The sequence below is a fragment of the Pyrgilauda ruficollis genome, unplaced genomic scaffold, assembly GCF_017590135.1.
Source record: "Pyrgilauda ruficollis isolate IOZ18807 unplaced genomic scaffold, ASM1759013v1 scaffold251, whole genome shotgun sequence".
Lineage (NCBI taxonomy): Eukaryota > Metazoa > Chordata > Aves > Passeriformes > Passeridae > Pyrgilauda > Pyrgilauda ruficollis.
Window position 1 is genome coordinate 214,885 of NW_024523834.1, and position 26,526 is coordinate 241,410.

The 26,526-nt window shown below is 55.9% G+C and overlaps 1 protein-coding gene across 5 annotated transcripts in view; it reads right to left on the reverse strand.

Moving 5' to 3' along the window:
- Positions 1-1,675: 1,675 nt before the first annotated feature.
- TLN1 (talin 1) overlaps positions 1,676-26,526 on the reverse strand; it is a 35,127-nt gene continuing 10,276 nt past the window's right edge. For 4 of the 5 annotated variants that reach the window (XM_041470955.1, XM_041470956.1, XM_041470957.1 and 1 more), the window contains exons 7-58: positions 26,187-26,314; positions 25,663-25,723; positions 25,286-25,390; positions 24,807-24,962; positions 24,474-24,575; positions 24,209-24,285; positions 23,877-24,057; positions 23,091-23,204; positions 22,657-22,765; positions 22,281-22,489; positions 22,065-22,163; positions 19,948-20,115; positions 19,383-19,677; positions 19,120-19,286; positions 18,645-18,773; positions 18,231-18,344; positions 17,914-18,027; positions 17,614-17,748; positions 17,344-17,472; positions 17,143-17,245; positions 16,862-17,070; positions 16,656-16,775; positions 16,298-16,495; positions 15,831-15,970; positions 15,635-15,728; positions 15,399-15,488; positions 15,106-15,228; positions 14,786-14,929; positions 14,311-14,472; positions 14,082-14,222; positions 13,670-13,851; positions 13,189-13,321; positions 12,967-13,068; positions 12,706-12,876; positions 12,393-12,542; positions 12,163-12,264; positions 11,940-12,059; positions 11,500-11,646; positions 10,598-10,764; positions 10,181-10,364; positions 9,802-9,927; positions 9,393-9,509; positions 9,128-9,313; positions 8,922-9,029; positions 6,742-6,744; positions 5,914-6,019; positions 5,648-5,772; positions 5,225-5,350; positions 5,032-5,094; positions 4,618-4,800; positions 3,825-3,950; positions 1,676-2,886 (exon numbers count right to left, since the gene is read on the reverse strand). In XM_041470955.1, coding sequence (XP_041326889.1) covers positions 2,755-2,886; positions 3,825-3,950; positions 4,618-4,800; positions 5,032-5,094; positions 5,225-5,350; positions 5,648-5,772; positions 5,914-6,019; positions 6,742-6,744; positions 8,922-9,029; positions 9,128-9,313; positions 9,393-9,509; positions 9,802-9,927; positions 10,181-10,364; positions 10,598-10,764; positions 11,500-11,646; positions 11,940-12,059; positions 12,163-12,264; positions 12,393-12,542; positions 12,706-12,876; positions 12,967-13,068; positions 13,189-13,321; positions 13,670-13,851; positions 14,082-14,222; positions 14,311-14,472; positions 14,786-14,929; positions 15,106-15,228; positions 15,399-15,488; positions 15,635-15,728; positions 15,831-15,970; positions 16,298-16,495; positions 16,656-16,775; positions 16,862-17,070; positions 17,143-17,245; positions 17,344-17,472; positions 17,614-17,748; positions 17,914-18,027; positions 18,231-18,344; positions 18,645-18,773; positions 19,120-19,286; positions 19,383-19,677; positions 19,948-20,115; positions 22,065-22,163; positions 22,281-22,489; positions 22,657-22,765; positions 23,091-23,204; positions 23,877-24,057; positions 24,209-24,285; positions 24,474-24,575; positions 24,807-24,962; positions 25,286-25,390; positions 25,663-25,723; positions 26,187-26,314 — 6,975 coding nt within the window. In that variant the 3' untranslated portion in view covers positions 1,676-2,754. The remainder of the gene's footprint in view (positions 2,887-3,824; positions 3,951-4,617; positions 4,801-5,031; positions 5,095-5,224; positions 5,351-5,647; positions 5,773-5,913; positions 6,020-6,741; positions 6,745-8,921; positions 9,030-9,127; positions 9,314-9,392; positions 9,510-9,801; positions 9,928-10,180; positions 10,365-10,597; positions 10,765-11,499; positions 11,647-11,939; positions 12,060-12,162; positions 12,265-12,392; positions 12,543-12,705; positions 12,877-12,966; positions 13,069-13,188; positions 13,322-13,669; positions 13,852-14,081; positions 14,223-14,310; positions 14,473-14,785; positions 14,930-15,105; positions 15,229-15,398; positions 15,489-15,634; positions 15,729-15,830; positions 15,971-16,297; positions 16,496-16,655; positions 16,776-16,861; positions 17,071-17,142; positions 17,246-17,343; positions 17,473-17,613; positions 17,749-17,913; positions 18,028-18,230; positions 18,345-18,644; positions 18,774-19,119; positions 19,287-19,382; positions 19,678-19,947; positions 20,116-22,064; positions 22,164-22,280; positions 22,490-22,656; positions 22,766-23,090; positions 23,205-23,876; positions 24,058-24,208; positions 24,286-24,473; positions 24,576-24,806; positions 24,963-25,285; positions 25,391-25,662; positions 25,724-26,186; positions 26,315-26,526) is intronic. The other variant, XM_041470960.1, reaches the window with a different exon arrangement.

The window sequence follows — 26,526 nt, forward strand, 5'->3', positions numbered from 1 at the left end:
AGCCCTCAGATGTGCCCTCAAAGGATGCTGTTCTCTCTCTCTGCCCCCTTTGCTCCAGACATCATAGCCATGTCTGATGGACACTGCTGGAATCATCCAGGAGCCAAGGTCCATGACTCTGCCCTTAAGCCTGACCTCTGTGGTAACCTGTGGGAAAAAGGGACTGCAGGGGGGTGTGGGTGAACATCCCTCTCTTTGCTGCCCCATGCCCAGGCTTGTCCTGTGCTGAGGTCTCCAAGGATGGCAATCCCCTCCATACTTCAAGCTAGGTCAGACCTTACTCCCAAGGAAAAGCTTGTCCTGAAAACTAATGAGACCTTTCCAGGTGCAATCCCCAGCTGCCCCATCCCCAGACTCCCCAAGAAGCTGGGATGTGTTTTGCCCACTAACCTCCAACTTAGCTGAATTTGGATCCCTGCAGTGGCCTGGCACCTTATGACTGTGTCGTCCCAGCTCCAAACCTCTGTATGTGCTCTCCTGAACCTGCCTGCCAAAATAGCCCTTTGATCATTGTGTGATATTGAGGGGCGGTTGTTAATCACACCCCCATGTCCCTCCCCTGGTATTTATGCCACCTCTTGCTTGTACCCAAGCTGGAGGACACAGCAGTGGATATGCTTACAGCCCTATGCAGGGAGTGCTGGAGCTCCCTTCTCCCCAGGATGCCAGGATGAGACCAGAGCTGCTGCCATGCTGTGCCCGCTCACTGTCCTCGCTGGACACTCCAAAGGGCCCCGTGTCCAAGCTGGTACCTGGGTGAGAGCCTGGGTCAGGCCAGTGCAGATTGTCAGGGGACAGCTGGGAGGACTGGGATGCCTGTGAGAGCCACAAATCCACCCTGGAGCCTGGCCAGGGGTAAGTGTCTTAGGAGAAACAGGCCCTGCACACCCCCAGGGACGTGACCACAGGGGGACAGGGGTTGCTGTCCGGGATGCTGCAGGATGCTGCCCTTGCCACTGATGTTTGTAGCTCACACCACCAGGAACAGCCCCAGAGGCAAAGGACACGTGCCAACCTGCCCGTGCCCCTGTTGCACCCTGCAACGTCCCTGTTGCACCCCACATCAGCTCCGCCTGCCCTGCCACTGCTTAGGCCCCCCAAATCCCTGCTGAGTGACAGGGTGGGAACAGGTGGGGACACGCTGGGGCAGCTGCTGCCCGCACAGGTTGGCTCTGGGGGGCTATTTCGGGGCGTGAGATCAACGCTGGCAGCCGGGAAGGCTCCGGCCACATTCCCAGACCCACACCACAACAGACTGTTGCTTCCCCACTGATGGCCCACCAGTGACTATGGGGTGGGAGCCGCTCCACCTGCACCCCTATTGCACCCTACCCAGGAGTGTATTTGGCTGGTAGCAGGAATGGGGCCAGGAGCTGAGCTCCACACACAAACACCCCCCCTGCCTTCCCTGAAGCCCAAATCCCCAAGAAACAAAATCCGCAAGATCCCTTCCTGCAGTGGTGGCCCCCCGGCAGCACCTGCGAGGCCAGCACATGGCTGGCAGCGGGGGTCCGGCCTGCCGGGTGCCTGGGGCTGGACGTGCCTCAAATATTTTCCATGCTGTATAAGCACCCGTGGTACACTCCCCCCTCCCTCTGCCGGGAGGGAAGGCGCCCAGGCCCCCCTGCCCTCCCCTTCTCCTGGAGAGGCCCATTGATACCCAGTTGGCAAGAGAGCAGGAAAACCAGATTTTATTGTTGAATGCGTCTTTCTGAGGAGACACTGGCATCCCCCACCCCACCCCGGAGGCTTAGGGGGGAGCTGGTTTCCTTCAATCTTTAATATGGGATGCTTAAAGTATCAAAATGGTGAGAGAAGCCTCAGCGAGTGCAAAGGGGAAGGGACGGGGGTCCCGGAGCCGAGGAGGGGTGGGATGCTGGGCTACGGGACCCCGGCGAGAGCCGGGTGTTAGTGTGCAGGGCATGAGCAGGCAGGGAAATAAATGAACTTTGGAAGCTGCAGGCTCAATACTAGAGAAATGAAAAAGTTACAAAAATACTGCAGATCTTGGAAAACAATGCAGGCACTTGGGAAGAAGGAGGAAGGCAGAGCTGGCTGGGGCCGCAGTCAGGGGAAAGCCCTGCAGGAAGGCAAAAAACAGCTCTGGGGGGGTGAATTCATCACATCATCCCCCATCCTGAGTGGAGGCACTGTGGCTTCCAGCCCTGCTGCTCCACAGAGGACCCTGGGCTGAAAAAGATACTCATGGGGTGGACTCAGGGCCTTCCAGGACAGCTGCAGAGGAAGATTCAGCCAGCAATAAGGCATTGGAGGTGAAAGGCAGCTCCACGCGAGAGCTTAGCGAGGGATGGCTGCTCCCTGCACGCCATCGCACAGGAGAGGGCAAGCCACCTGCCTGTCCCCATCCCGCGTGGAGGAGAGAAAGAAAGGGGCACAAGAGGGAAGGAAGAAGGCACAAGTAAATATCCCCTTGCAGTGGAGAGCTCTGTGGGCCCGCACCCCGGGGCTGGCGGGTGAGCCCTGAGCCAGTGCAGCCCCGGCTCCCACCCCAACCGAGTCCCTCCGAGCGCTCTGATTGTGCCTTGGGTGTGCATGGGAAGGTGGGCTGGGCAGCAAAGCGGAGTTGCTGGTGCAGCACCGGCTTGGAGGGGCAGCCGAGTTAGTCCCGTTGCTCTGGGTGCGGGCAGAGCTCTGGTCTAGCCCAGACAGCCCTTTGCTTGTGGCGAGTCGTCTTAAATAGGAGCAGGCAGGTGAGCAGGCGGCAGTCTGTGCGGCGAGCGGAGGGCGTGCGGCTCAGTTCTGCTCCTCGTCCCGCAGCTCCGAGGGCAGGAACTTGTACTGCTGCTGCCGGATCATTGCCAGCTTCTTCCGCGCCTCCTCCAGCTCCCGCTCTTTGCGCAGCATCTCCTCCTGGGCGGCAATAATCTGCCAGGAGAGAGCCCTGAGGTCACAACTGCCTCCCACAGGGATGGCCAGAGCCTCTGCCACAGCAGTGTCAACCCCAGAGCTGTGTTCTCTGGCTGCTGCTTCCCTCCCATCACAGCCACTGCCTCACTGGGCATGAGGACTGTTTGTTCCTGGGCGGGAGCATGGTACTCTGGACATAAAGCAGAACAGCAGAGCTTCTGGGCTCTGCCCCATGTGCTGTGTAGAGGGTCACAGCTGCAGGGAGCCAGCACTGTGACACCCCACACGAGGTAGATCTTGTCCTCTACCCACTGCTCTACTTTTTCCTTGTGTCACAAAAGGATACTGTGGGCTCTGCACCAAGGAGAAGTCAGGGCTTTACACTCCTGGGAGCATGCACCATCACCCACTGCTACTTGTGGTGGGATAAGGTGAGGCCTCATTGTTTAACTGGTGCTCAGTGGTGTGGCAGCAGCTCTCTGGCCACAGAGCAAAACACAACTTTCCCAGGCATTGCTCTGGGAAAAGTTTGTGAGAAGATCAGAGAAAAGAACAAGAAACAATTCTTAACTTGCTGCACCTGGTATTGTGAACATGTGGAATATATTATGGAGATTTGTTTACCAAAGGGTGGTTTCTTAATTAGCCAATGGTGATGGTGTTTGGACTAAAGGACCAATCAAGTACACCTGTAGCGAACTAAGGTATAAAAGTATGGGTTTCTTAATACAGATATATTAATCAGCCTTCCATAATACATGGAGTCTGTGCCAATTATTACCCGGCTGGGGGCCCATTGCAATGATACAGTGGGATGGGTGAACTCACAGCATTTTTGTGAGGCTCTCTCAAGACATGACTGTGCTTGGTTTCCAGGACATGCTTCTGAGACTGGCACACACAGGTTGTGGTGGCAACCTAGAGGTGCTCCTGCCCTGAGCAGTCTCACTCCTCACCTGTGCAATTCCTCCGACCATCTTCTCCTTCACCACCACCGTTTCATCGTGGTCCTGGAAGGCAGCTGCCTTCTGTGCTGCCTTCACCAGATTGTCTGACGCCCTCTTCACGGCATTACCAGCGGCCTGCAGCAGGAAGGAGGAAAGCATCAGTGTGAGTCACAGCCCCAGAGTATGATTGCTGTCCAGGGGTGTAAAGGAACTCCTGCCTCAGGCTGGGCAGCAGGCAGGACTGGCAGCCAGGAGTGCTGGGAGCTGCAGGCAGGGATTCCTTTACATGGTTCGCTGCCTTGTCACCCGCTCATGACCATTTCAGGCGCTTCTGCTCCCAGCCAGGCTCTGGCTCCTCTCTGAGCAGCAGGGCAGGGACTCGGAGGCAGTCCTGCTGCGTCTCCCCAGCCCTTGGCCCCAGTGCTGAGATCCCGTGTTAACCCCTCAACACATGGGCATTAACCTCTTGTGTGCCATGGCCTCTGGGGATTAACGGTGCTACGGAACATGCCCCCCACACATTAACCTCTTGAATGCCACTGAGGAAGTGCACCCATTTCAGGTATTCCTGTGCTAGGTCGTTGTTCCTGAATGCTGCCAGGCTGAGCAGCCCAGCATCACTCACATGCCTGGCACACAGCTAGCAGTGAAATCCAAGCAACCTGGAGCCTGTGTTCCAATGAGCTTCCCATTGATGGCCTACAGGCAGAGAGTGTGAGCCCCCGAAAGCGTCCATGTGCCCTCACGCCACTCCCAGGCACCCTTCAAACAACAGGGGCTGAAGTGGCGGCCTAGGACTCACCTGGAGCCGCTTCATGGCCTCCGAGTCATGGTCAGCCTTCACCTTGCAGGCCACCAGGAGCTGTGCTGTGGAAGCAGCCACCTGCTTGGCAGAGGAGATCAGCTTCTCCTCACTGGCATGGCCCTGCACCGCGGCGTTGGCGGCTTCGCACAGGTTGTTGGTGGCAGCAGCCACCATGCGTGCCTGTGGCAAGAGAGGCTGTCAGGGGAGGAACAGGAGCCCTGATCGGCTCCAGCGAGGTTGTGGGACATGGGATGGAAAGAACTACCTTCCATAGCATGTTGGAGAAGGAGGAAGAAGCATGGCTGCTTCTTCCACTGATGACAAGGAAAAGGGCAGAACATGCTCGTGTTTGCAACAGGAGTCAAGAGGGAAGTTTCCCCCTCAACCCCTTGGCATGACCTTGATACTCACAGCTGAAATGAGACCCTGGGACCACTGTCCATCATCCACTGCGTTGGCTGGGATGGCACCCACCTGTGAAGGAGGGGAGGAGTAAGGGTCACCACCCTGCACACCTCCTGTCACAGGCATGAAGGTTGCAAGCAGCCCCAGAAGAAGGGAGAACCATTCTCTACATTTTCTTCTTCCCCTCTTACAGCCTTACTTTTCCTTGGGCCACTAATTCCCGCTGAGCTGCTGAGGCTGCCTTCACCAGGGCACTTGTGGCTGCAGCAATGGATTTGGCAGCTTCCAGGATCTGCTCCTCAAAGTTCAGGCTCTCGTCTGCTTGCTGTGGGCAAAAGCAGAGTGTGAGTCCCAAGCAGGAGTGCTGGGACAGATGGAGTAGAACAGGAGGATGGCTGCAGGGGGCTGAGGGCAAACATATAAAGCTGGATTAAGGGCTATGGAGTGAAGCGGGGCATGGGGTACCCAAGGAAAGTTCAGCTGGGGATGTGGGAGGTAGCAGGAGTACAGGAAAAGGGACCAGCTGTCAGATGGGCCTTCAAACCTGGCTAAAGCACAGGCAAAAGAGCCCCAGCCCACCCCACACTGAGCACGAAGGTCAGACAAGGCTCAGCACTACTACCTTGGGCTTGGCTCTTGGTTTCAGCTGCTCCAGCTTCTTGGCTGCAGCCTCAATGGCAGCTGCTGCCCCCAGCAGCTCATTCTCAGCGATGACAGTGGGGTCTTCTGGGTCAACCCACTCTGTCCCTAGGAACACCAGGAAGCCAGGCAGGTCACACCTGCATGCAGTCTCATTTCTGAGTTTCCCTGCCTCCTCCAGGAGCCGCTGAGCCTTTCACCCTAATCCCAGCCCTTGGTTATGTCCCTCTGAGCAGGATCTTTCCTTACCTTTCATGGCCTCGGCTGCCTGGATGAGCTCAGTGACAGAGCTGGCCACGCGCTTGGAGTAGCCTGCCAGCTGCTGCTTCAGCTCATGGGTTGGTTTCTGCAGGATCTGCAGGGAAGGAGCAGATGTAAGCACCTGGAAAAGGGGAACTTCATAGGTCTGTTTGGGGTGTGCTTCCCTGGGAAGTAGGGTGGGATCCCACACGTGTACATGTCAGGCACTGTCTGAGATGCTTTCTCAAGTCAGTCTGGCTATTCTATTTGTGCCCCAGGATAGGATGAGCTTCCCTAGGGCCCTCCTGCATCCACAGCTTCTGGGACATCTTACAGACACAAGACCCTCAGCACAAGCCTTTCTGCACTCAGCAGCTACCCACACCAAAATTTCTCCCCTGCAAATAATTTCAAGCTCCAGACGCATACCTCCTTCACTGTCCCCATTTCGGACGTTTGTTTGCAAACACAAGCTGGGCAAAGGGGCATACCCTGGAGTGACATCCCAGCCGAGGAGGGCTGGCCCCATCAGGATGAGGTGGCAGGCAGTGCCCTAAGGGTCCTTCCCTGGGTTGGAGGGACACATGCACACACCACAGCACACGTGTGCACGCACACAGGGTCTGTATGCACAAGCAGAGCTCACTGCTGGCCCAACTTGCACCAGACAGCAGCTAGAGCAGGGGTGAGTACACAAACACAAACACAAGGACCTCAGGGTCCCTGTGGACACACCCAAGTCCCACCCCAGCACTGGGCTGGGCACACAGACACGCCATGAGCAAGGCTCATGCTGAGGTTAGAGACCAGCAGGCACCCCAGTGTTGCCTTACTCACCGGCTGACAGACAGGAGGGAGAAGAGAGAAAAGAAAGCAGTGAACGCCCCAGCCAGAATGAGGGGAGACAGGGGAGGGTAGGGGAAGGTGGGTGCTTTTTGGTGAGGGGTGAAGGGCAGCCAAGAGGAGAAGTGGGAACAAAGGATCAGAGATCCTGGGTGGGGAGCTGTGCTGCCAGTATTCGCTCTTCAGCCTTGCAGGGCTGGGCAAGACAGGGCACCTGGATGAGGCTCCCACAGACAGAAGAGCCACCTACCACACACCCTTTGCACCTTAGCTCTCCCCACCCTGAATTGCTTCACTGCAGTTTTGAGCCATGGAATCTCTCTGCTTTTGGAGGGAGAGACCTATTGTTACTAAATACCAAGTCCCCATGGAGGTTCAAATTCCTACCCCTCCCCAGTGAAATATGCAGGCTTTCCCACTCCTCTGCCGGGAGCCATGTTTTCCAGCCTGAGACAAATAACCCTTATTCTTGAACCCTAACCATACTTGTTCATGCTCTGCAGAAGGCACTGGTTCCCTTGGGGATAAAGTGTACAGCAATGACCTTGCTGCTGCTGGGGAATGAGGCAGCACCCCATCTGCCATCTGCCATCTCCCCTCCCATTCCCCTAGATCCTTCCTGCTTGTGGTTTCCCAGGAACCTGCTGTCCTTTGATAAACAGGACCTGTGAGCTTCACTCCTGCCTCTGCTTGGCAGACCAGAGTGCTGTGGAGACTGAGGTGAGTAATGGCTTTTTCCTGACCTTGTGCCAGGCCATCCCAGCAGAGTGACCAGAGCGGCGTGAGGCTCAGAGTACTCAAGCTGATGGCACACAGTGATGGCTGGTTTACCCTCATGAGCATATCTAGTCTAAATGCCTTATTATTAAGTCTGCTGTCTGCTCTGACAACGTGTTTAAAACTGCTAAATGATCTCTGTCTGGAGCTGAAGGCATCTCGGAGGCTACAAGCTTACTAAGAGACACCTCCAGTGAACATTTTTAAGGATGTTCCAATGCATGATAGTCAAAACATTGCACAGCAGCAGGATGGTAACACAATCAAAATACAAAATACAGGGGAATGGCGTGTTCCTGCAAGTAGGCTGACCTCGGGCACTGCCACACTAAGTCATTAGCCTAATCATCTGCTAACAACAGGTCAGCCAGAGAATTTCTACTCAGCGCTCCAGCCTTGGCTGCCATGATTCATGGGTGCCCGAAGCATCTTCCAGGCAGACATTTGATCTAGATGCAGAGGATGGAAAACTCACTGCTCCCCTTGGAACTGTACCCCAGTGGTTACCTCCCTTGAATAAAACCACCTGTGACTTCTCCTCTGCGCAGCTTTGATTTCTAGCCATCGATTCCTGCCCACCTCCCCCTGCTGCTGCCAGTGCTGGTTACCCTCTGCCTAAGGGAGCTTTCCCTGCAGGAAACCACAGTTTAGGCTCCACCACTTTGTAGCTGGTGATCCCAGACAGCAGACTCTCACTAACCAGCTTAGTGCAACCTTGACACGGAGCTGAATCATTGTCAGTCTTTGTCCTGTTTGAGAGATCTCACAGCACCACGAGTTGAGTGTGCACATCCTCACAGTGCCCCTGACTCTACTTCTGTGGTCTTGCCAAGAATGCAAACTGTTGGAATGACTTAACTGGATCTTTCCTACCGTGCTAGAAGCTTAATTTACTTCTTGTAAACTAATGTTGCAGCTGAAGTCCTTGGGAGGACTCAATCAGAGGGAGACTGGATCAAAAGAGTGCAGTGGGCGCTTCCAGTCATTATCTTTGTTATGGCAGGCACTGTCCATCTCCCACACATAGTGCTGTGGGCATGACACTTTGTTTTCCCACTGCCTGAGGTCTATTATTCCTATCACTTTTACTGGAAGCTGTGTTTTTACAAGATTATGCTACCATGTTATTGATTACCAGCCTCCATCTGTTTGCAGTCAGTTAATCTCCATCTGTTGTTAGCAAAATACCTTTCTTAGAGCCTGTTGAGCCCTCTGACATCTGCTTCCATGGCAGGGGCACGGACACATGCTGTGCCAGCACAGGCAGTGACGTGGGCTGTGCAAAGGGCTCAGTGGGAAAAGGTGAAGAGCCCAGAGGACCTTGGGGATCTGGGGAACACCCAGGCAATCCACGGTCAGCCTCTGCCCACCCTGGGAACCGGAGTGGGGACACTCACCACCAGCACATGCTCCAGCAGCTCCAGGTAGCCATCAGCACACTCCTTGCCGAAGCGCAGCGCCCGTTGCCGCACGTCCCCGCTCACCTCCGGGTGGTAGGCTGCTTCCTGCAACCCAGACAGAGGGAAACCCCTATTCACATCCAGCACCATCCCCCTCCACCCACAAATCCGTGCTAGAGATCCACACCCACTGCCTGCCCCACCTTGCAGGAGCGCAGCATGTCTGCGATGGCCCGGCGGCTCAGGTTGGCCGTGGCGATGACATCCTCCTGCCGGCACGAGTTGCCAGCGGCCACCGCTTTGGCTGTGGCCATCGTGATGCCTTTCGTCATGCGGATGAAGTCCTCTGGGGTGGAGACCTTGGCAGGAGGCACTGGGGAGGAGAAGACCTGCGAGGCAAGAGGCAGCGGTGAGGGGCAGGGCGGCAGGCAAGCAGCGTGGCAGCCACAGCCCCGCGGCCGTACTCACCGCCAGCTCCTGGCGAATGTGCTCGATGGTGGCCTCCAGGGCCCGTGTCCCCTTCGTGGCCTCATCCTCAACAGCCTTCACTGTCTTCAGCAAGGAAGTGACGTTTGTCACCATCACCTATTGAAGGAGAGAGAGAGCCAGGTGAATCCCCACACAAGTTCTGGCCTGTTGCCAGCACCTGATCTTCCCCTGTAGATTGGTTCAAAACTGCCCCATCCCCATACTGCATTCAAACTGCCTCAATTGCTCCTCTGCAAGCTGTGTTCCACCTTTTATGTGTCCCTTCCTACCCTTTTGTCCTGACTGCACCCCAGTGGTGTTCCTGTGCCCACATAGGCAGAAAAAAACTCCTTCTCTTTCTCCAGCCCCACTGCCTCCTCCCCTTCCTTCCATCACAACCAGCACAGACCTTGGCTGAGTTCTTCAGCTGGTAGACAGCAGGGTCATCTCCAGCTTTGCCAGCAGCTGCTTTGGTGGCACCAATCAGGTCTCCAAGTGCCTTGGCCACATCCTTCACAGCATTGATCAGGACCACCTGCAGAGAGCAAGATCAGGGGAATGGCTGAGCTAAAGTCACACTTAGGCTGGGGGTGGTGTGGCCCAGCAGTGAGAGATTTGGGCACCACAGGGCACACAGGGAGTCCCGCTCAGCCAGCACCAGCCAAAGCCCAGCCCCGTCTCTCCCCAGCTCTTGGCATCCAGCCTGAGCACCACATGACATCTGCATCCCTCAACCCCTCCAAACAAGCTACCAGCAGCCTCCACTTAGCCCACACACCCAATCATACCTGGGTTTCTGGGTCTTCAGATCCCAGGCTGGCAGCACCCAGCTTCACCACCTCTGCCAGGCGGGTGATGGTGGACACAGAGGATTGGGCAGCCTGGGCTAGCTTTTCCTGGCTGGCTGTGGCGTTCTGCACCAACACCTTGGTATCCTCCACCAGTGCCTTGGCTGTTTTCAAGATGCCTTCCCTGGAGAGAAAAAGTGTGTCAGGGAGGACACAGCTCTCTACTGCACCCATGGTCCTTGGGGTACAGAGAGACTGTGGATCCTGGTTTTCCCATGTACAAGCTAGGAAATTGAGCTAGCACGACCTGAGTTTGAAGCTCTCCTTGGGGCTGGTCCCTAGCTCAGAAAAACCATGGGACAGAGCTTGACACCCCTGTCTCTGTCTGATCAGAGGCTGGACAGGGTGCCTGGGTACCTGTGGTCAGCAAAGGTCTCAGAGTTCTCCCGGTTGAGGGTTCCTGCTGTAGCAAACATGATGGTGGTGTCAAGGTCAGCAATGATGCCAGAGACAGCACTGGCTGCTGTGATGCAGGCTTGTGTCCCACGGTTCCCAGCCTGAAGAGCTGCCAGCACATGAGACACCTGTGGGGTACAAGTAAAGTGACTGGGGGAGCAGAACAGGTTCAGGGAACCCTCACTGCACACACCTCCAACACCCCCAAGAGTGTAGCTGCTTCATACCAGGCAGAGGAACTGGAAATGTTTTGGTCTGCACCCCCTTCTTAGCTTCCAGTTATTTATTTTTATCTTGCACCTATCATGTTTGGTGGCCTAAGAGATGCTGGACTCAGCTAGTTTTCAAATTAGTAAGATTTGCAGATGCCAGGGACAACTAACAAGTGTTTACTGTTAGTGTTTTTGCACTGCTGCTCTACCCATATCAACTAGACTTTTTAAGCCACATTTCTTCATCTGTTCTTCAGAAGCATGCTCTTTAGATTGACTTGATGGACAGGATGCCAGCAAAAGGTGAAGGGGAGACTGATCACTGAGTGTGAGCTGCAAGCACTGCTGCAGATGCTTTGCCCAACTCTGCAAGAACTGATCTGGAGAGCCCTGGCCTGTCACCAGTGTGTAGGTCAGTTTTGCCAGGCAGGCTGCAGCACATGGCCATCACACTCACCCACCAGCTGCTGTTATAATGTCTCCAGAGGGGGATCCATCCTCCCCCCCCCGCCGCCATCAGCTGAGCAGGGGGAGTATGGCCAAGAAAGCCAACAGATTCCAACAGGACCAGGAAACCACCCTTGGAGTGGTGGCTCCAAGGGCACATGGCTGAATCCATTATCCCTCCCACCTCACCTCTTGACCACCTACCTTCTCAGAAACCTTGCGTGCACTCTCTATCAGCTCCTTCTTGGTGTATGCATCGCTGGGGCTGCACTGCAGGGCTCCAGCCTTGGTGACCAGGGCAGCACAGCCATGACCCAGCTCCTGCACCCGACGCTTGATGTGGGAGCCGATCTGCAGAGGAATGTGTGTGTGACAGAGTCAGCAGGGAACTAAGCCCTGCATCTGTGATACCCACTGGGAAACACTCACCACCCAGCTCCTCTTTCCCAATCCTCCCACTCAGGGGAAGGAAAAAGGAAACACAGCTTTGCTCCTTGTTTCTATGTCATGTTTCAGGGAAGGTGTGAAAACTGCCTGCCCCCAGCTCCAATGGGAGGTTCAAGTGTCCCTGTCCTCTGTTCTCACGCCCCAACAGCCCCTGCTCTGCTCCACATCACACTCCAGCACTTCCCCCAGGCTCGCACCTCCTCATTCTCAGCAGTGAGGGCAGCCGGTTTGGCCTCTTGTGCCAGCTGCCCATAGTCATGGGTGAGTTGGTTGGCCAGTATGCCCAGCTCATCTGGGTTGGTGGTGGATTTGGTGACCTGTTGGTGGAAGAAGACCAGGAGTTGGACAGGGCAAGGAGGGCAGTAGCCTGACTCAGTGGCAGGCAGTGCATTCTACAGTGACAGGCTTGCTTGCACCCACCATTTCCTGCACAGTCACTGCAATAGCCTTGGCTGTCTTCACCATCGTGGTCTGGTAATCCACAAAGGTACCTTCTGGCTCGCCCATGGGCCCCTCGTCCAGCTGCAAGAGACCAGCAGGAGATTCTGGCTCCAGATGACCCACAAGGTCTTTAGCTTGTAGGGTTTGACCCTGACTCCTCCTCTCTCCCACATCCAACCCTGTCCAGGTCCTCTCCTTGCTCCCCTCACCTGGTTGATGGCTTGGGTGATGGAGTCCACCATGCCCCCGACGACACCTGCAGCACTGGCTGCCTCATTCAGGGTGGTGGTCAGGTCCTCCACGGCTTCCTTCATCATTTGCACAGCCTCTTCCAGAGCCTCCTGAGTGTGGGCAGCTTGCTGCAAGGAGAAGCCAGGGTGAGGGAAGACAGGAGCGGCTCCCCTCCCAACAGGGATGCTGCACACTGACCCTGGATTTTCCATGTCAGGCACACATGTGTGCACCGTGCAGCACTCACATGCAAAGGAGGGCATGCCACTGACACGTGCCCCTCCCACTCACCTTGGGGTTCCCACCAGCCTCCTTGGCTGTGTACAGCATCTGCAAGGCGGATTCAGCCAGTGTTTTGGTCTGGTCCAGGAGGTTCATCTGCTGCTGGTGGTTGGGTGTTTTGGAGGCAGCACCGACAGCTGCCATAATGAGTGGCTCGAAATACTGAGCCATCTGGGACACCTAAGGAAGAGCAGTGTCAGCACCAGCAGCTTCCGCCCCAGCTGCATTGTACCTCTCCTCCCCAGGCACCAAGTGCCATACCCCCATTACCTTGTGCCCCAGCTGAGAGGCCTCGGCCCGTGCTGCAGCAGCAACAGGCTCAATCAGGTTACTGATCTCCTGGACAGCTGTGATCATCTGATTGTGCAATGCCTGTGGAAAGAGAGGGTATTGCATGAGGCTGCAGCAGGGCTGGGGTCCCTTCATGCTGCTGAGAGTCTGGGGAAGGATGCCCAGTCACTTAGGTTTGCCCACAGTATGCCCCTGACCCACCTCCTGGGAGATATCTTGTCGGGGGGCCAGCTGCTGGCTGATGGCAGCGAGGGATGCCTGGTCCACCTCCCGCAGGCATCTGTTCAGGACCTCAATAGCCTCATCACACTCCCGCTGTCCTGGAGCTTTGTCCCTGAGTGACAGATGAATCAGCCAAGCACTGGCAGCTGCTACACCACCCCTTCAACCCCAGCCTTGGCTGGTGGCGGTGAGGGGCAAGACCCCTCTCCCAGGCTTTGGGGCAACCCAGCATGATAGAGCCTGGGCACATCAGTGTGTGTTCCCATCAACCCTTGAGAGAACTGGAGGAGCAGCTACCAGGAAGGACAAAAGGCACAGTGTCTTCCATCCCATCCCTTGCCTGCCTGCACCAGCTGTGTCCAAGGAGATGACAAGCCAAAACATCCCCAGGAATTCTTGCTCAGGGCAGGGGTATGTGCCAGCAGGAACAGAGCCACAGCCACAGAAGGACTCTGCTCACCTCATGTTGGTGATCAGCTTCTTGATGGAGTCTGAGACTGTGCGCGAGTGGCCAGCAAGCACTGACCACTGTGGTGGGTCCTTGGGGTTGACAGCCAGAGAGCGAGCAGTCTGGATCAGGCCAGCAGAGCTCTCCAGCATGGTCTTGGCTGAAATGACAATGGGCTCCATGGCTCTGCGCCCCTGCACAGGGAGACAACAGGTGAGGTAAGGGAGTGTGCATGGGAAGTTGCTCCCTCTCCCATGACCCTTACCATGGAGCATCTCCTTAAAGCCCAAGGCTTGCTGCCACCTCCCTATCACACCCCCTCAGTGCAGGCTCCCCAGGCTCAGGGAAGGCACAGCTTCTCTCCACCCCAGAGCAGAGCCTTCCACAGCCAGGCTCCATCCTCCCTGTCCCAGCAGTATCCCACCTCTGGGCTGATCTGAGCAGGAACGGTGGCAAACTCTGGGTTGGAAGCGAAGGCTGTCAGGTTATCCACAGCCTCTATGAGAGGGGCGGTGGCAGCACGGCACCGCTCCCGGTTCTCTTCGTTGAACTCGCCATCCAGGGCCTGGTGTGGAGAGACCAGAGCAGTTACCCAACGCCCACTGCACCTCAAATCCCATCACCACCACACTGCCTCAGAAAGGACTCCACACCTTGATGGTCTTCACCAGGTTGGCAGTGCTGTTGGCCACCTCCTTGGCCGACTGGACGAACTGGCGCTTGGCCACAGGATTGGCGGTGCGGGAGGACGCCAGACGGCACGTGTTGCACAGGGCTGAGGTGTGTTTTGCTACGATGGTGGCTGCTGACAGCACCTGCAGGGGAAAGCAGAGTAAGGCAGGATTCATCCACTTTCCTACAGTTCTCCTGTAGGAGGGCACCACTGACCACAGACATCCTTTTTGGGACCCAAGAAGGATCACCAAGATCCCGCATGCCCACAGAGCCCCCTATCTGGACTGTCACCATTGCACCAAAGCTGCTAGCTGGTTCCCAGTGCAACTGATGGGGCCTGATGAGACACTAGCCACCATCCTGGCCAACTCTTAGGATGCAGCACTTCCAGCTAGCTTCATTTTCCTTTTGATGCAATCAAATGCTTGTAATGGAACCCCACCCCACACTCACCTGGGACTGAGTACAGGCAGGGTCCACCAGGTTCTGGCAGGCCATCTGGATGGCTTGGTTAGCTCTAGCAAACTGAGTGGGGTCCACCAAGCCCTGCTGTCCGGCCTGGCTGTTGGGGTCTGAGACGCCCACAAGGTAGGCAGCCTAGAAGCATGGGAGATGTGGTGAGAGCCTGCACACTGCAGGGAGGCCCACAGAGAGCATGGGCTGCTGAGGAGTCTGGCAGCATCTCCAACTTATTTGGAAAGGCAGGGGTGGGGGTGCATGGAACAACTATGTCCCTGGGGTAAGGCTCAGGGCTGGAACTGAGTGTGTCTCACCTGGGCAGCTGCCTCTGTCAGCCCACAGAGAGCTTTGGAGGCAGCACTGATGGACTCGCCAAACTCGGGCAGTTTGCTGTTCTTGGCATTCTGGGAGATGCCAGCCATGGACTCTCCCAGCACCTGCAGGACACACCACACACTGATTATGGAGACCACCTCTGACTCCTGCAGTGCTCCCAGGATCAGAGTTCACTGTGCTTCATTGGTAGGGGAGGAATCACCTTTCCCATTGTTCCCATATCCTTCCCAAGCCCTCCCTGTTCTTCCCCAAACCTCCATTGAGGGCTTACCTTGGAGTTCTCCATGACACTGTCAAGGCAGTTGAAGTAGGACATGTCATTGACAGTCTGGGTGGGGTTCTCCAACAATTCCTTCACCGTCTGCAGGGACACAGGTATCACACCCAAAGGAAAGTTCTGCATCCTTCACTTGCACCCGCTCTTCATTCCCTCCTGTTCCTTGCAGTGGGGTGCAGCTCCCTCCATACCCAACATCTCAACCCCTCCACTGCCTTATGGCTTCTTACCTCCAGCTCTCGCAGGGCATTGTCACACTCCTTCTGGCCTGGGGCCTGCTGGGTGCACATGGTGATCAGCTGATTAATGCTGTCAGTCACAGCCCTGCCAGGGACATGAGAAAAAGATTCACAGATCAATGCATGCCCCACCACCCAGCCCCACTACTATCTATGGCCAGCAGCTCTCAGGGTAAGTTCCTCTTACCGTGCTGCTGCTGCCAGTTGATTCTTGAGGTTGGGGGCAGCAGGATCAGCAGAGAGAGCCTTTGCAGCCAGCAGCAGCTTGCTGGAGGACATGGAAATGCTCTTCAAGTTCGACACCACCTGTGCCTGGTCCTCCTTATTCTGCAAGGAGCCAATATAAGATTTCTGCAGCACCTTTTAAAGTCCACACCGAGCCTGGATCTTTGGGGATTTTCAAGCTGAGCTAGTTCCTTTCATCCACCTTGTCCGCCAACAGCAAGGCAACATGAATTCTTGCCAAACTAACTTAAGCCACCTTCTCTCTGTTGCTATGGTTTAGCGCAGCTCCAGTCCCCATCTCCCCGGTTGCACTGGCCACAGCCATCCTAACCACCACTGCCTGGCCACCCTGCAATTGGTCAGCTACCTTCTCAGATATCCCAAATCTCTCCCTTCATTCAGGATACCCCAATAGGCACTTCCTCTCACCGGGGACTGGCTGGCCATCTCCACTCCTGCCTGCAGGAATTCATTGAAGTCATGTCCAAATTTGCCAGAGGACTTGGCCAGGTCTTGAGGGGTACCACGCGACGCCTGAACCAGCTCATTGGCAGACTGATTGAGCCCTGCTGCTGCCTGGTTCAGCTGGCTCTGTGCCTCCTGGAAGCTCTTGGTGCTGGGAGGGAACTGGAAGGAAGGAGAGAGGTTAGGAGAGGCAGAGAGATGAGTGGAGATGGTAGATGAAAGTCTGGCACATGCTTGGGGATATGCAAGAGGAACCCGATGCAGTTGGACCAGCCTGCATTGCCTGATTTTCCCCTTCCCCTCCCGCCCCAGCTCAGCTCACCGAATCTGACAGCAGCCGCTTGCTGGCCTCTCCCACCATGCGGATGGCAGCGTCCACGTCCCGCTGCCCTGGCAGGCAGTTAACGCAGCGGTTCAGGGCCTGTGACACTGCCTTGGCCACCTGCAGGGAAGCAAAGAGAGGTCACTACCTCCCAGCCAGCCCCACACCCTTCCCACAGCCTGAAGGGGTCTCCACACTGTCCCCACCTGGGCCAGGCGCTGCTGGCTCTCTGGGTCACCGGGCTTGGCCACTGCTTTCCGGGCCTCCTCAATGAGGTTGTTGGCTTTGTCCATGACATCACTGGCGCACTCCAGCATGGCACTCTGTGCCTGCGGGTCGGAGGTGTTGGCTGCCACACCACGGGCAGCCTGGCTGAGTGAGCGCAGGGCCTGGGCCACTTCCCGGGCAGCAATTCCTGGGAGGATGGAGAGGTCAGTGCCTGTCAGCTCAGTGCCCCTTCCCCCAGCCCTGTTGTGGATGCCAGTACCTGTATAGTTCTCATTGCCCTGGGCCACCTCTCCCAGTAGGTGAGCGATGGCAGAGCTGACAGCTTTGGTGCTGTTCCCCAGGTCCTGGGCACACTTCTCCATCTGCAGGGGGGCCGAATTGGGACATGCTGGTGAGCTGCATCTTTGGCAACTCCACTGCCCCAGAGTCCACCCTGATCTACCCTTCCCTGCACCCTCACCGTCTCTCCTGGAAGAGGCTTGAGCTTGCCATCACGGGCAGCTGCCTTGGCTTCCTGCAAGTCCCTTTCCAGGCTCTGCACCAGACCCAGTGCAGAGTCTATCTCCAGGGGTCCACATGCCTCCTGAGCCTGTGATAGAGCAGAAGGACAGGTGAGCAGGTGACCACTGAGCCCACCTGGCTGTGGCAGAGACCAGAACCTGCCACCAGGCTGTCCCCACCATTCCCCACTGCTCTGCACATCACTGCAGGATGGGACTCAGCCTCTCACCTTCTGAGCTGCTGTGCGGAGCTCAGCCAGAGCTGCGGCCAGGTTCTTGGCACACTGACTAAGCTGCATAGCAGAGGCTTGGTCCGTTATGGTGGGGACAGTGGCCTTGGCTGCAGCTACCATCTTCCCACCGGGCTGTTGGGCCAGAAAAAAAAAGCAGTGAGAAGGGAACAAACAGGCAGCATCTCAGCTGCCTGTGTGCTGTGTGCAGAAGATTTCCCAGTGTCTTAAAAGGGACAGGCACAGTAGGAAAGCTGTAATGCCAGAGCTGGCACAGGAGGCTCTGGGCAGCACGGGTACCTGCAGGAAGTTCTGGCTGGCAGCAATGAGAGCCAGCTGGGCGCTGGGGCTGTCCGGCTGGGACTGGCTTCCTCGCACACCCTGCACCAGCATTGGAATCTGCTCTGCCACCACCTGCCAGAGAACAGGGTCACTAGAGAGGATCACACATGGATTCAACCCAGGACCAGTGATGAAAGACCAGCTCCTACAGGACCTAAGATCCCCAGGATCCAGTCTGACCACTGTGGCAGAGCAGGAAGCACCAGCATAGCTAAGGGGAGATGAGATAGGGAGCGGGAGCACAGGAGATGCTGGGATCAGGCCCAGGCCCTTACCTTGCAGCTCTGCACCAGCTGCTGCTGAGCAGCGGGGTTCTTGTTGGAGGAGGAGGCATGCTGCGCGGCGGCGATGGTCTGCGTGGCCGAGGCAGCGGCCTGCTTGGCTGCATGCTGGCACAGGGAGGCACAGATTAACACTGGCAGTCTGTATTGAGCCCCCCTGCCATGACCAGGGCCCAGATCCCCCAAAATTCTCCTGTGGCTACTCCTGTGGCACCCGAGCAACCCCAGCACCCCAAAACAACACAGTGCACACAAGGGAAGGGAGATCTCTCTGTGATGCAGCATGGACACTGTACTTGAAAAGGACTTTACCCCTCTGGAAAGAGGAGCTGTATGGGGGGTCCTGGACAGGCCTTGCTCACTGACTGTGCTTGCTTGCCCCTTGCAGATCCTTGCCCAGCATCCTACCTCCAGCTTGTGCACAAGCTTCTTCTTGATGGCGTTCTGGGCTGCAGCATTGGTTGCCATGCGGAGCCCTTCTGCTGCCTCACGCAGCCGCTGCTGCTGCTCCTCGCTGTCCGGGTGGGCTGCAGCTCCCTGGAGAAAACAGAAAACCCATCACACCTCTCAGGGACCATGGAGTCCCTTTTCCTCCTGGAGCAGCACCTCTGCTTGACCCCCACAAGACAGCCCTGTTTATGGTACTTGGGAGATTTTCACAACCTCTCTGAAAGAGTCCAGCAGGACTCTTCTGCTACCACCCACAACTTCCTAAAACTCCTTCACAGGAGGAGCCCACGCCACAGGTCCCTGGATCAATGCAAGACCTTGCTCAGGGAACTGCTGCTCAACCAGGTGCTGCTCATCCCCTACCCAGCACTGAGCCAACAGCACTGGACAGAGCTGAGCCCAAAGCGGGATCCACCCTTCCCCACACACTGACCTTTGCAGCCTCCACCATCTTGGCAGTAGCATCAGCCAGGATCTTGGCTGCACTCAGAAGCTTGCGTGAATTCTCCAGGTCTGTCTCTCCCTCAGCATCAGCTTTGATAGCATTGACAAGGTCAGAGGTGGCCTGGGCCAGAATACGAGCCTGACGCACCATTTCCCCTGGAACAGAATGGAAGTGTGGCCTGTTAGCAGGTCCCAAGGGCCCTCTGATACCTCCCTATTCATTGTGCTCTGCCCTGGGTGTCTCACTCTCACCTGCATCGCCCATGGAGCTGAATATATTCTCAGTGACATTGAGGATGGTGTCAGTGGCCTGGTCGTAGCGCCCAATGGGCTGCCCACCCAAGGCATGCTGCTTGATGTGCTGCAGAAGGTCGTTCAGGGCCTGGGTGACAGCCGTGGCTGCCACCCCCACCTGCTTCAGGAGCTGGTCATCGCTGGTGGCTGCCTTAGAGGCCTCCACACAGCCCTCAGCCGATTTGGCCACCAACTTGCCAGCCTCGATCAGCTGCTCCTGGCAAACTGGGGAGCTGATTGTAGGAGCCACAACCTGGAAGGGAGAACAAAGGCTGGGCAGCAAGCATGGTATGCTCCATTGAGGAGCTATCCCAAACTTCTGCTCCTCCAAAGAGGATCGTCATTGCTTGGGCACAGTGGCAGGGCCTCCAACAAGAGGCAGCCTGCACTTCCTGTGCCAGATTCCCAATGTCCTGCCTTAGGACATGTGGACCTGGCACACCTAGGATGCCGCTGCAAAGCTGCCCCCCAGCCAGGTGAAGCTCACGCCCATGCCGAGGCACGGGTTAACCCTGCTGCTTACCTTGGTGCAGGCCACCAGCTGGGAGGTGGAGAGGGCGCACTGGGTGGCTGCTGCGATCACCTGTGTCTGCAGCGCGGCGTCCTCTGTTTTCTGAGCCACGTTCTTGGCTTTGAGCACCAGCGCAGCAGCAGCGTTGGCCACCGCCTTCGCCAGCTGCATAAGCATGTCCTGGGAGGGGACAGAAAGGGTCAACGAGGCAGCCATGGCAGTGGGAGCAGCCGCAGTCATCTGCAAGGCTCTCGTGAAATATTCAGATGGGAAATGTGAGCCCTCGGGACCTTTTCATCCACTCTGTCCCAGCTCCAGCAGCACTGAATAGCTGGAAAGGCTGGCAACACCTTGATCCCATCTCCACTGTGTTCTACAGCTGGCAGTGAGGCTGTAGCCTGGCCCTGAGCTGCAGCCTGCACTGCCACAAACACCACCCACAGAAGCCCGGGCAATGTTCAGCATCACTGCAATACCCACTCCCCAGACAACCACCTGTCCCCAATTGTACCACAGCAAGAACCTGCTGCAAGGCACTGCTGGTACTTCCTGGATTTGATTGGGTTTGCAAACATTTGAACACAGTGAAAAGATGACAAACCCTTCCGGCCAAACAGCAGGCACAAGCCAGCCCTGGCACACCCACACTGTGGGCAGCTTCTAGCAAGAGGCAAGCGGGAGATGCTCCATGCTGGCCACCTGTATTGCAGGTATGCCAGCTATTTTTATTTTCAATTCTAACTTGTTGACTGACAAGCTAGAGTACACCTCTGCTGTAATTCCTGAAGCTAAAAGAGAGGTGTGACAAGAAAACCAGCCTCCTCTCTCCTGGGTGGCAGGTACACAACCAGTGCCAGGAGGCAACAGGCAGGGACCAGCACATGGTGAACTGCTTTCCTGCAGGGCACCAGATATGACAGCATGCTGCAGCCTTCAGGATTAGCCCCTGTGGCACACTGCTGGTGAAAACTGGTAACACCACCCCTAAATACCAAAAGTCCTGGTAGGCAAGGCAAGGCTCTCTGCCTACTGCAGCTGCCAACCTCCTGCTGTGTGTGTGAGATCACAACAAGCAGCCCTGCACCCCACAACAAGTAAGCCTCCAGCCACCAAATCAGAAGAGTCATAGCATCCACTTGCCTCCTGCAAGCCAAGACTACTCCAACTGCAATCCATCACCTTTTGCAAGAGGAGGAAAGACTTCAGATTGCATGCATTCAATTCAAGAGTCCCCAGACCACTGCATCTGAGCCCATCAAAGGAAGTACGTACACTCGGGTCTGACAAATGTGAGGCAGAACATCCTGCTGCTTGACTGCAAATTGTCTTCCAGGTCCAAAATCTGACCTTTGGGGATATTCTATCCTGGCACTGCTGCATGGCCAAACATGGCTTTCTGCTTTTCTGCTCCCCTTGGATATCTTTCAAGGCCTCTCTACTCAGTTGAATCTGTGTGGCTGCCATGAACGGAAACTCCTTCCTTCTGGAGTATTTTGGTCTATAATATGCCTGGATTGTCCTCCCCAGCACAGTGCTACCTCCTTTATGCGGGCAGGAGCAATCATGGGAAAGAAGTCAGTTGGCAGTCAGCTCATCTAAAAATACCTGCCACACAAGGCTCCACCCATACTGGGTCTCTGATGGGGGCAGGCAGGCAGCTGCCACAGGCAGGGAGCAGCAGGCAGGAGCTGAGGCGGCTGCAAGGGGTGATCTCCAGAGCAGCACTTGCTTCAGCAGCAACCCGAGTGCATGGACTTCTGAGATCCAACCACCAGAAAAGCAGAATTTTGTAAGAGCCCTTCTCCAAAGATTTCAGTTCCCAGAGGAGCCCCCTTCACATTGGAGATGGCAGGGACCACCAAGCCAAGCCAGGCCTGTTTTACCGTCTTTGGTTCAGAGGAAGGCAGGATCCAAGCACACCGGTTTTCTGGGATCTATATAGAATCCACAAGATAAGAGCTGTTATATCACTCTAGAGACAGAGACGGGCAATGGTCTGTCCCCTCCCTCACCACTGGGCACCACTGGGCACTGGCGAATGTTCAGCTTGGACTCTTCCTGTGAGGCGCTGTGCAAAGGCTGATAGTTTTACAGAGTGGCCGTCCTTGGTTGCTGCTGGGTGCACTCACCTGGAACCGGGGGTCAGTGTCACTCTCCCCTATCTGCTGCAGCAGCTCCCCGCTGGTTTGCCCCACCAGGCCAGCAGCCTGCAGGAGATTCTGGCGAGGCTGCAAGGAACAAGGCAAAACCGATACAACGCTCATGAGCAAGCCTTAAAACTTCACTCAGTGGTTTCCCTTGGCTTCCCCCTTCCTCTCAGTCCCACAGCCCCTCCAGCTCCCCACCTCAGCGCTGGCAGGCTGTGCTGTTTTCAGCAGGTCTGAGACGGCGCTCGCCAGGTTCTTGGCTGCCTGCAGAAGCTGCCGCCCATTCCCTCCCTCGTCCTCCATCAGCGCAGCCAGCAGCTTCACACCCTTAGACATCTCCGTCAGGTTGGAAGAGATGGTGGTGACAGCGCAGCCCACAGCGGTGTAGTCTGTGTCTGCTGGATCCCCTGCACAGGAAAGAGAGGAGTCAGGATGGGATATGCTCCAAGAGCATCCCCACAACTGTCACTGATGTGGTTTTCCTTTCAGGGAGCAGAAGGAGTCTTTCTGCCAGGCAAGAGAGACCAGTGTTTTACTGAACTGGGGCATCCCTCTACTCCAACTCTCCATATACCTGCAGTGAGGTTGACGACTGAGGCCGTGCCAGCAGTTATGGCATCCACTTGGGAGTGGATCTCGTGCTTTGACTCATCCATCTTGTTTTTGCGCCAAGCTTTTGATGCCTGAGTGGGGAGAACAGGATCAGGAGAAGGTGGCAGAAGTGGTGGGTAGCTGCACACATACTCACAGAGAGAAATGCAAGAAAGAGGATATAAAGAAAAGAGTGGGAAGACCTGTAACCACCCAAATTCTCTAATCCACTCTGACCAAATATGACCAAGTGTCCCCTCCATGTCTGCCCACAGAGTGGGATAAAACCCCATCTCTTTTCAGGCAGCAGGTCTCCCCAGGAGCTGCTAACACTTCTTCTGGGAATGTGGCCAGCCTCACCCAGCCCAGCTTCCAGCAAGGTCCAACCCCAGCATCCCACCTTCACCCAGCACTCACAGCATCCTGCCCAAGAGGTGGCAAGGTCTCAAAGTCGTCCAGCGTGGCCTGGGCTGCATGCACAGCCTGCATGCTGGAGTTGATAGTGCCGGTCAGGGCTTGCTGGGCTGAGGTCTGCAACACAGAGACATAATGAGTGAGATATGCCAGAGGCTTGGAATCTAGGATCACATATTTGGCTCAAATGCTCCCCTGCAACGTGCTGCTGATGGCACCGCTACAGGTAGGTCTCCACAAAGTGGGGTGCACTTAGCAAAAAGGGATTTTCTCCTCTGCAACTCCCACTGGAAAATGCCTCATCCCACCATGGTTACAACTAAGTCTCACAGTTAAGCGATTCTTGGGGAGTGGGGAGAAGATGCTGTGAGATCCCACAAGGCTTTCACAGCAAGCGCCCACAACAGACTGCATGAGGCAAAAGAAATCGGCCTCCTCGTGGCCTTTTCCAAGTGCTCCTCCAGCTGCACAGGAGTTGGGGGCACCAAAACATGGCACTGGATTCTGCTGCAAACCACAGACCTAGTGGGGCTGTCCAGTCACTACCTGAAATGAGAGGCTGCAATCCCTAGCCAGACTAAAATGCTAAAGTGTAGCTCAGGTTTGCAGAGAAGGTGCACAAGGATGCCGGCTCAGCCAGGCCAGCAAGCACGCAAAGCTAGTAGCACAAAGCCCCTGCTCTTCACAGCAAGACAATGCTTGGCCATGGACCCAAAGAGATTGGTCTACACAAGACTGACAGTCACCTCTCAGAGTTTGTGCCTCATGGTGAGCACAAGAAGAGCTTACCAGGGGAGGCATGTGCCCTCGGTGCATCTGGCCACTGGTGATTTGAACCTGAGGCTGTGGCATCGTGCCCACCTGGAAGTTTTCTGGTCCCCCAGCCCCAGTCCTCATGATGGCTGGCAGGGCCACTGAGCCCAGCTCTGCCTTGCCTACACGGTTAAACTGCTGCTGCACAACTGTCGACCTGAAATGGGGAGAAATACCAGGTAAAGAAATGCCTACAACACTGGCACCAGGCACAGCAGCTCTTCCTCCTTGCTGTGTTGCAAGCTTTGCTAGAGCACACTCTCCATTTAACTTGTGTTTGGCTGCTCCCTTGTTCCTGGAAGACTTACTTCTTTGGAGACACAGTGTCTTCCAGCATGGTGGACTCCTCATCACCCTCCAGTCCAAAGTGATCTTTGCTCTTTTTCTGCAAAGGGAAAGAGAAAATTATACCCCCAAGCCCTCCCCTTCTCCTGGGTCACAGGGTCCCCTTGCCCTGCCTCCAGCTTTTCCAGTAGTACTGTCTGCCAATGGCTGTTTGGAGGCAGCTGGAAGGCACATTCTGTACGTCTCTCTGGAGAGGGGCTATCAGTACCCTTCTCAGCACAGCCTTACCTTTTTGAGGATGATATCAATGTAGCCAGCAATCAGCTGGGCGATCTGTTCCCCTTCTGTCGTCTGCACTGAGTAGTAACCATCCTGGTAATCTCCAAAATCCTGCAACAGCAGGGCACAGGGTAGCACCAGAGCAGGGCACTGGCAGCCATCCTGAGCCCCTGTGGTATGCACTAAGCACCCAAGCACCAGCCTTCAAAGCAAGCTCTGAGAGAGGTACCAGAGAAGGGCAAGGCTGTGCCACCATGGAGCAACAGCTGTGAGAGGGGCTGGAGTGCGAGCTGCCCCCCATACAGAAGGAATGAAGAATGGGAGACCAGTGCTGGTCCCTACCAGGGTGAAGCTCTTGGGCGAGGCCGCCCAACGCTTGATGTTGGTCAGGCTCCATTCCTGAATCACTTCCTTGGTCTTCTCATCCACACGCATCACACACTCCTTGGTGATCCCCAGCAGCCGTGGCACCAGCTTGTTCTTCCCCCTCATCTTCTCCTGTGGGCCATAACAGAAGTTCTGTGGGCTATCCCCAGGATAGATCCACAGAGGCAGAGATATCTGAGGTCTGCCATAGCTACCAAAACACCCATAAGGCCACACCTTCCACTGCTGACAATTATCACATGTAGCTTGACAATGAGAAAAAGCATGAACAAAGGACTAGGAAGGCAGTGCACAGGGAAATACAACAGGGGAGATGAAAAAAAAACCTGGAGCAACATAGGGTGAGGGGAAGCAGCCAGAGACACAACAGATGGATGCTGAAGAAGCAGAATTTTGGTGAGTCTGAAGTGGGAACAGGGGGGCTGCTGCTGTACCTTGACCAAGAAGAAGGAGACCCCGTAGGTCTTGAGGGAACGGGCAAGTTTCACATAGCGAACTTTGGCTTCGATCTCACTCATGTTCCCACAGTTCTTGTGGGCCTGTAACAGCAAAGACAGAACATTGCACCAGATCCACAGTCCTGCCTTGACACCATTGCACAGCCCTTCTGGGCTCTTCCCGCCCCACCAGCATCCCCGGCACCAGCTCTGATCTCTGAGACCTCAGGAGCTGCCTTGTCTGCCCACCTACAGCTCCTGCTCCTGTTTCTCACCCATTAGACTGATGTGTGCTGCCTCCTCAGACAGGAGCGCTTCAAACTTTAGTGAGGAGGAACAAAAAGTCCAGATCTCAACCTCCCCACTGCACATACCAAGAAGATCTTGCGTTCTCCTTTCTGCTTGATGTACTCCTTGGGCAGGAAATCCTTGAGCCTGCCAACAGACAGCCAAGCGAGTTGTTAGCAGCACAGCCCAAAGCCAGTGTCTGTCCTTGACTATGAACAAGTCCAACCAAAAGCCGCAGACAAGCCCCTGCTGGGGCATAAGCTCAAGTTTTTGGAAGCAGTAAGAATGTGGGAGAGATTGCTGCAGTTATGAAAGCTGTCCTTGGAGTTGCCCTAGTTAAGAGTGGGGTAAAGGTGCTGATAATGCGGCCCTTTGTGTGGCAGGCCAGCAGACTGACTGCACGTCCCTATAGGGCTGCCAGAGGATGGGGGGCTGGCAGCCCTCATAGCTGGTGTGGATCCCTATGCTTGGGCACTGTGCTGTTGGAAGGAGAGGGGTTGCATCAGAGGCACCCAAACCCCCAGAGCTCCAGAAGGCAGTGTGGCACTGGGTGCTGCCAAGCTGCCCCAGCTGCCCCAAGACAAGCCCAGGAGTTCCTCAGGACACTCACTCCAGAAAGCCTGGCTTGTGCTTCTGCTCGTTGTATGGCCCAAACTGGATCTGGCACTGGTGGCCAGCAAACTCACAGGCTTTGTCAAAGGAGACAGGGTGGGAACCGTTCAGAATGTCGTCACGAGCCTGTTTGGGAATAGAAGACACTATTTGTGGGCTGGACAACCATACAGCCCTGTATCCTCTACAGCCATACAGCCCTGTATCCACTGCTCTCCTCTATATCAAGCATCACATTGTTTTACAGACTTAAAAGAAGTGGCTCTGAAAAACAGCAGTATGTAGGACCAGGCTGTTCCCTACAGGCATCAAGCCTGGGAGAGGAATAGCAGCAGGAT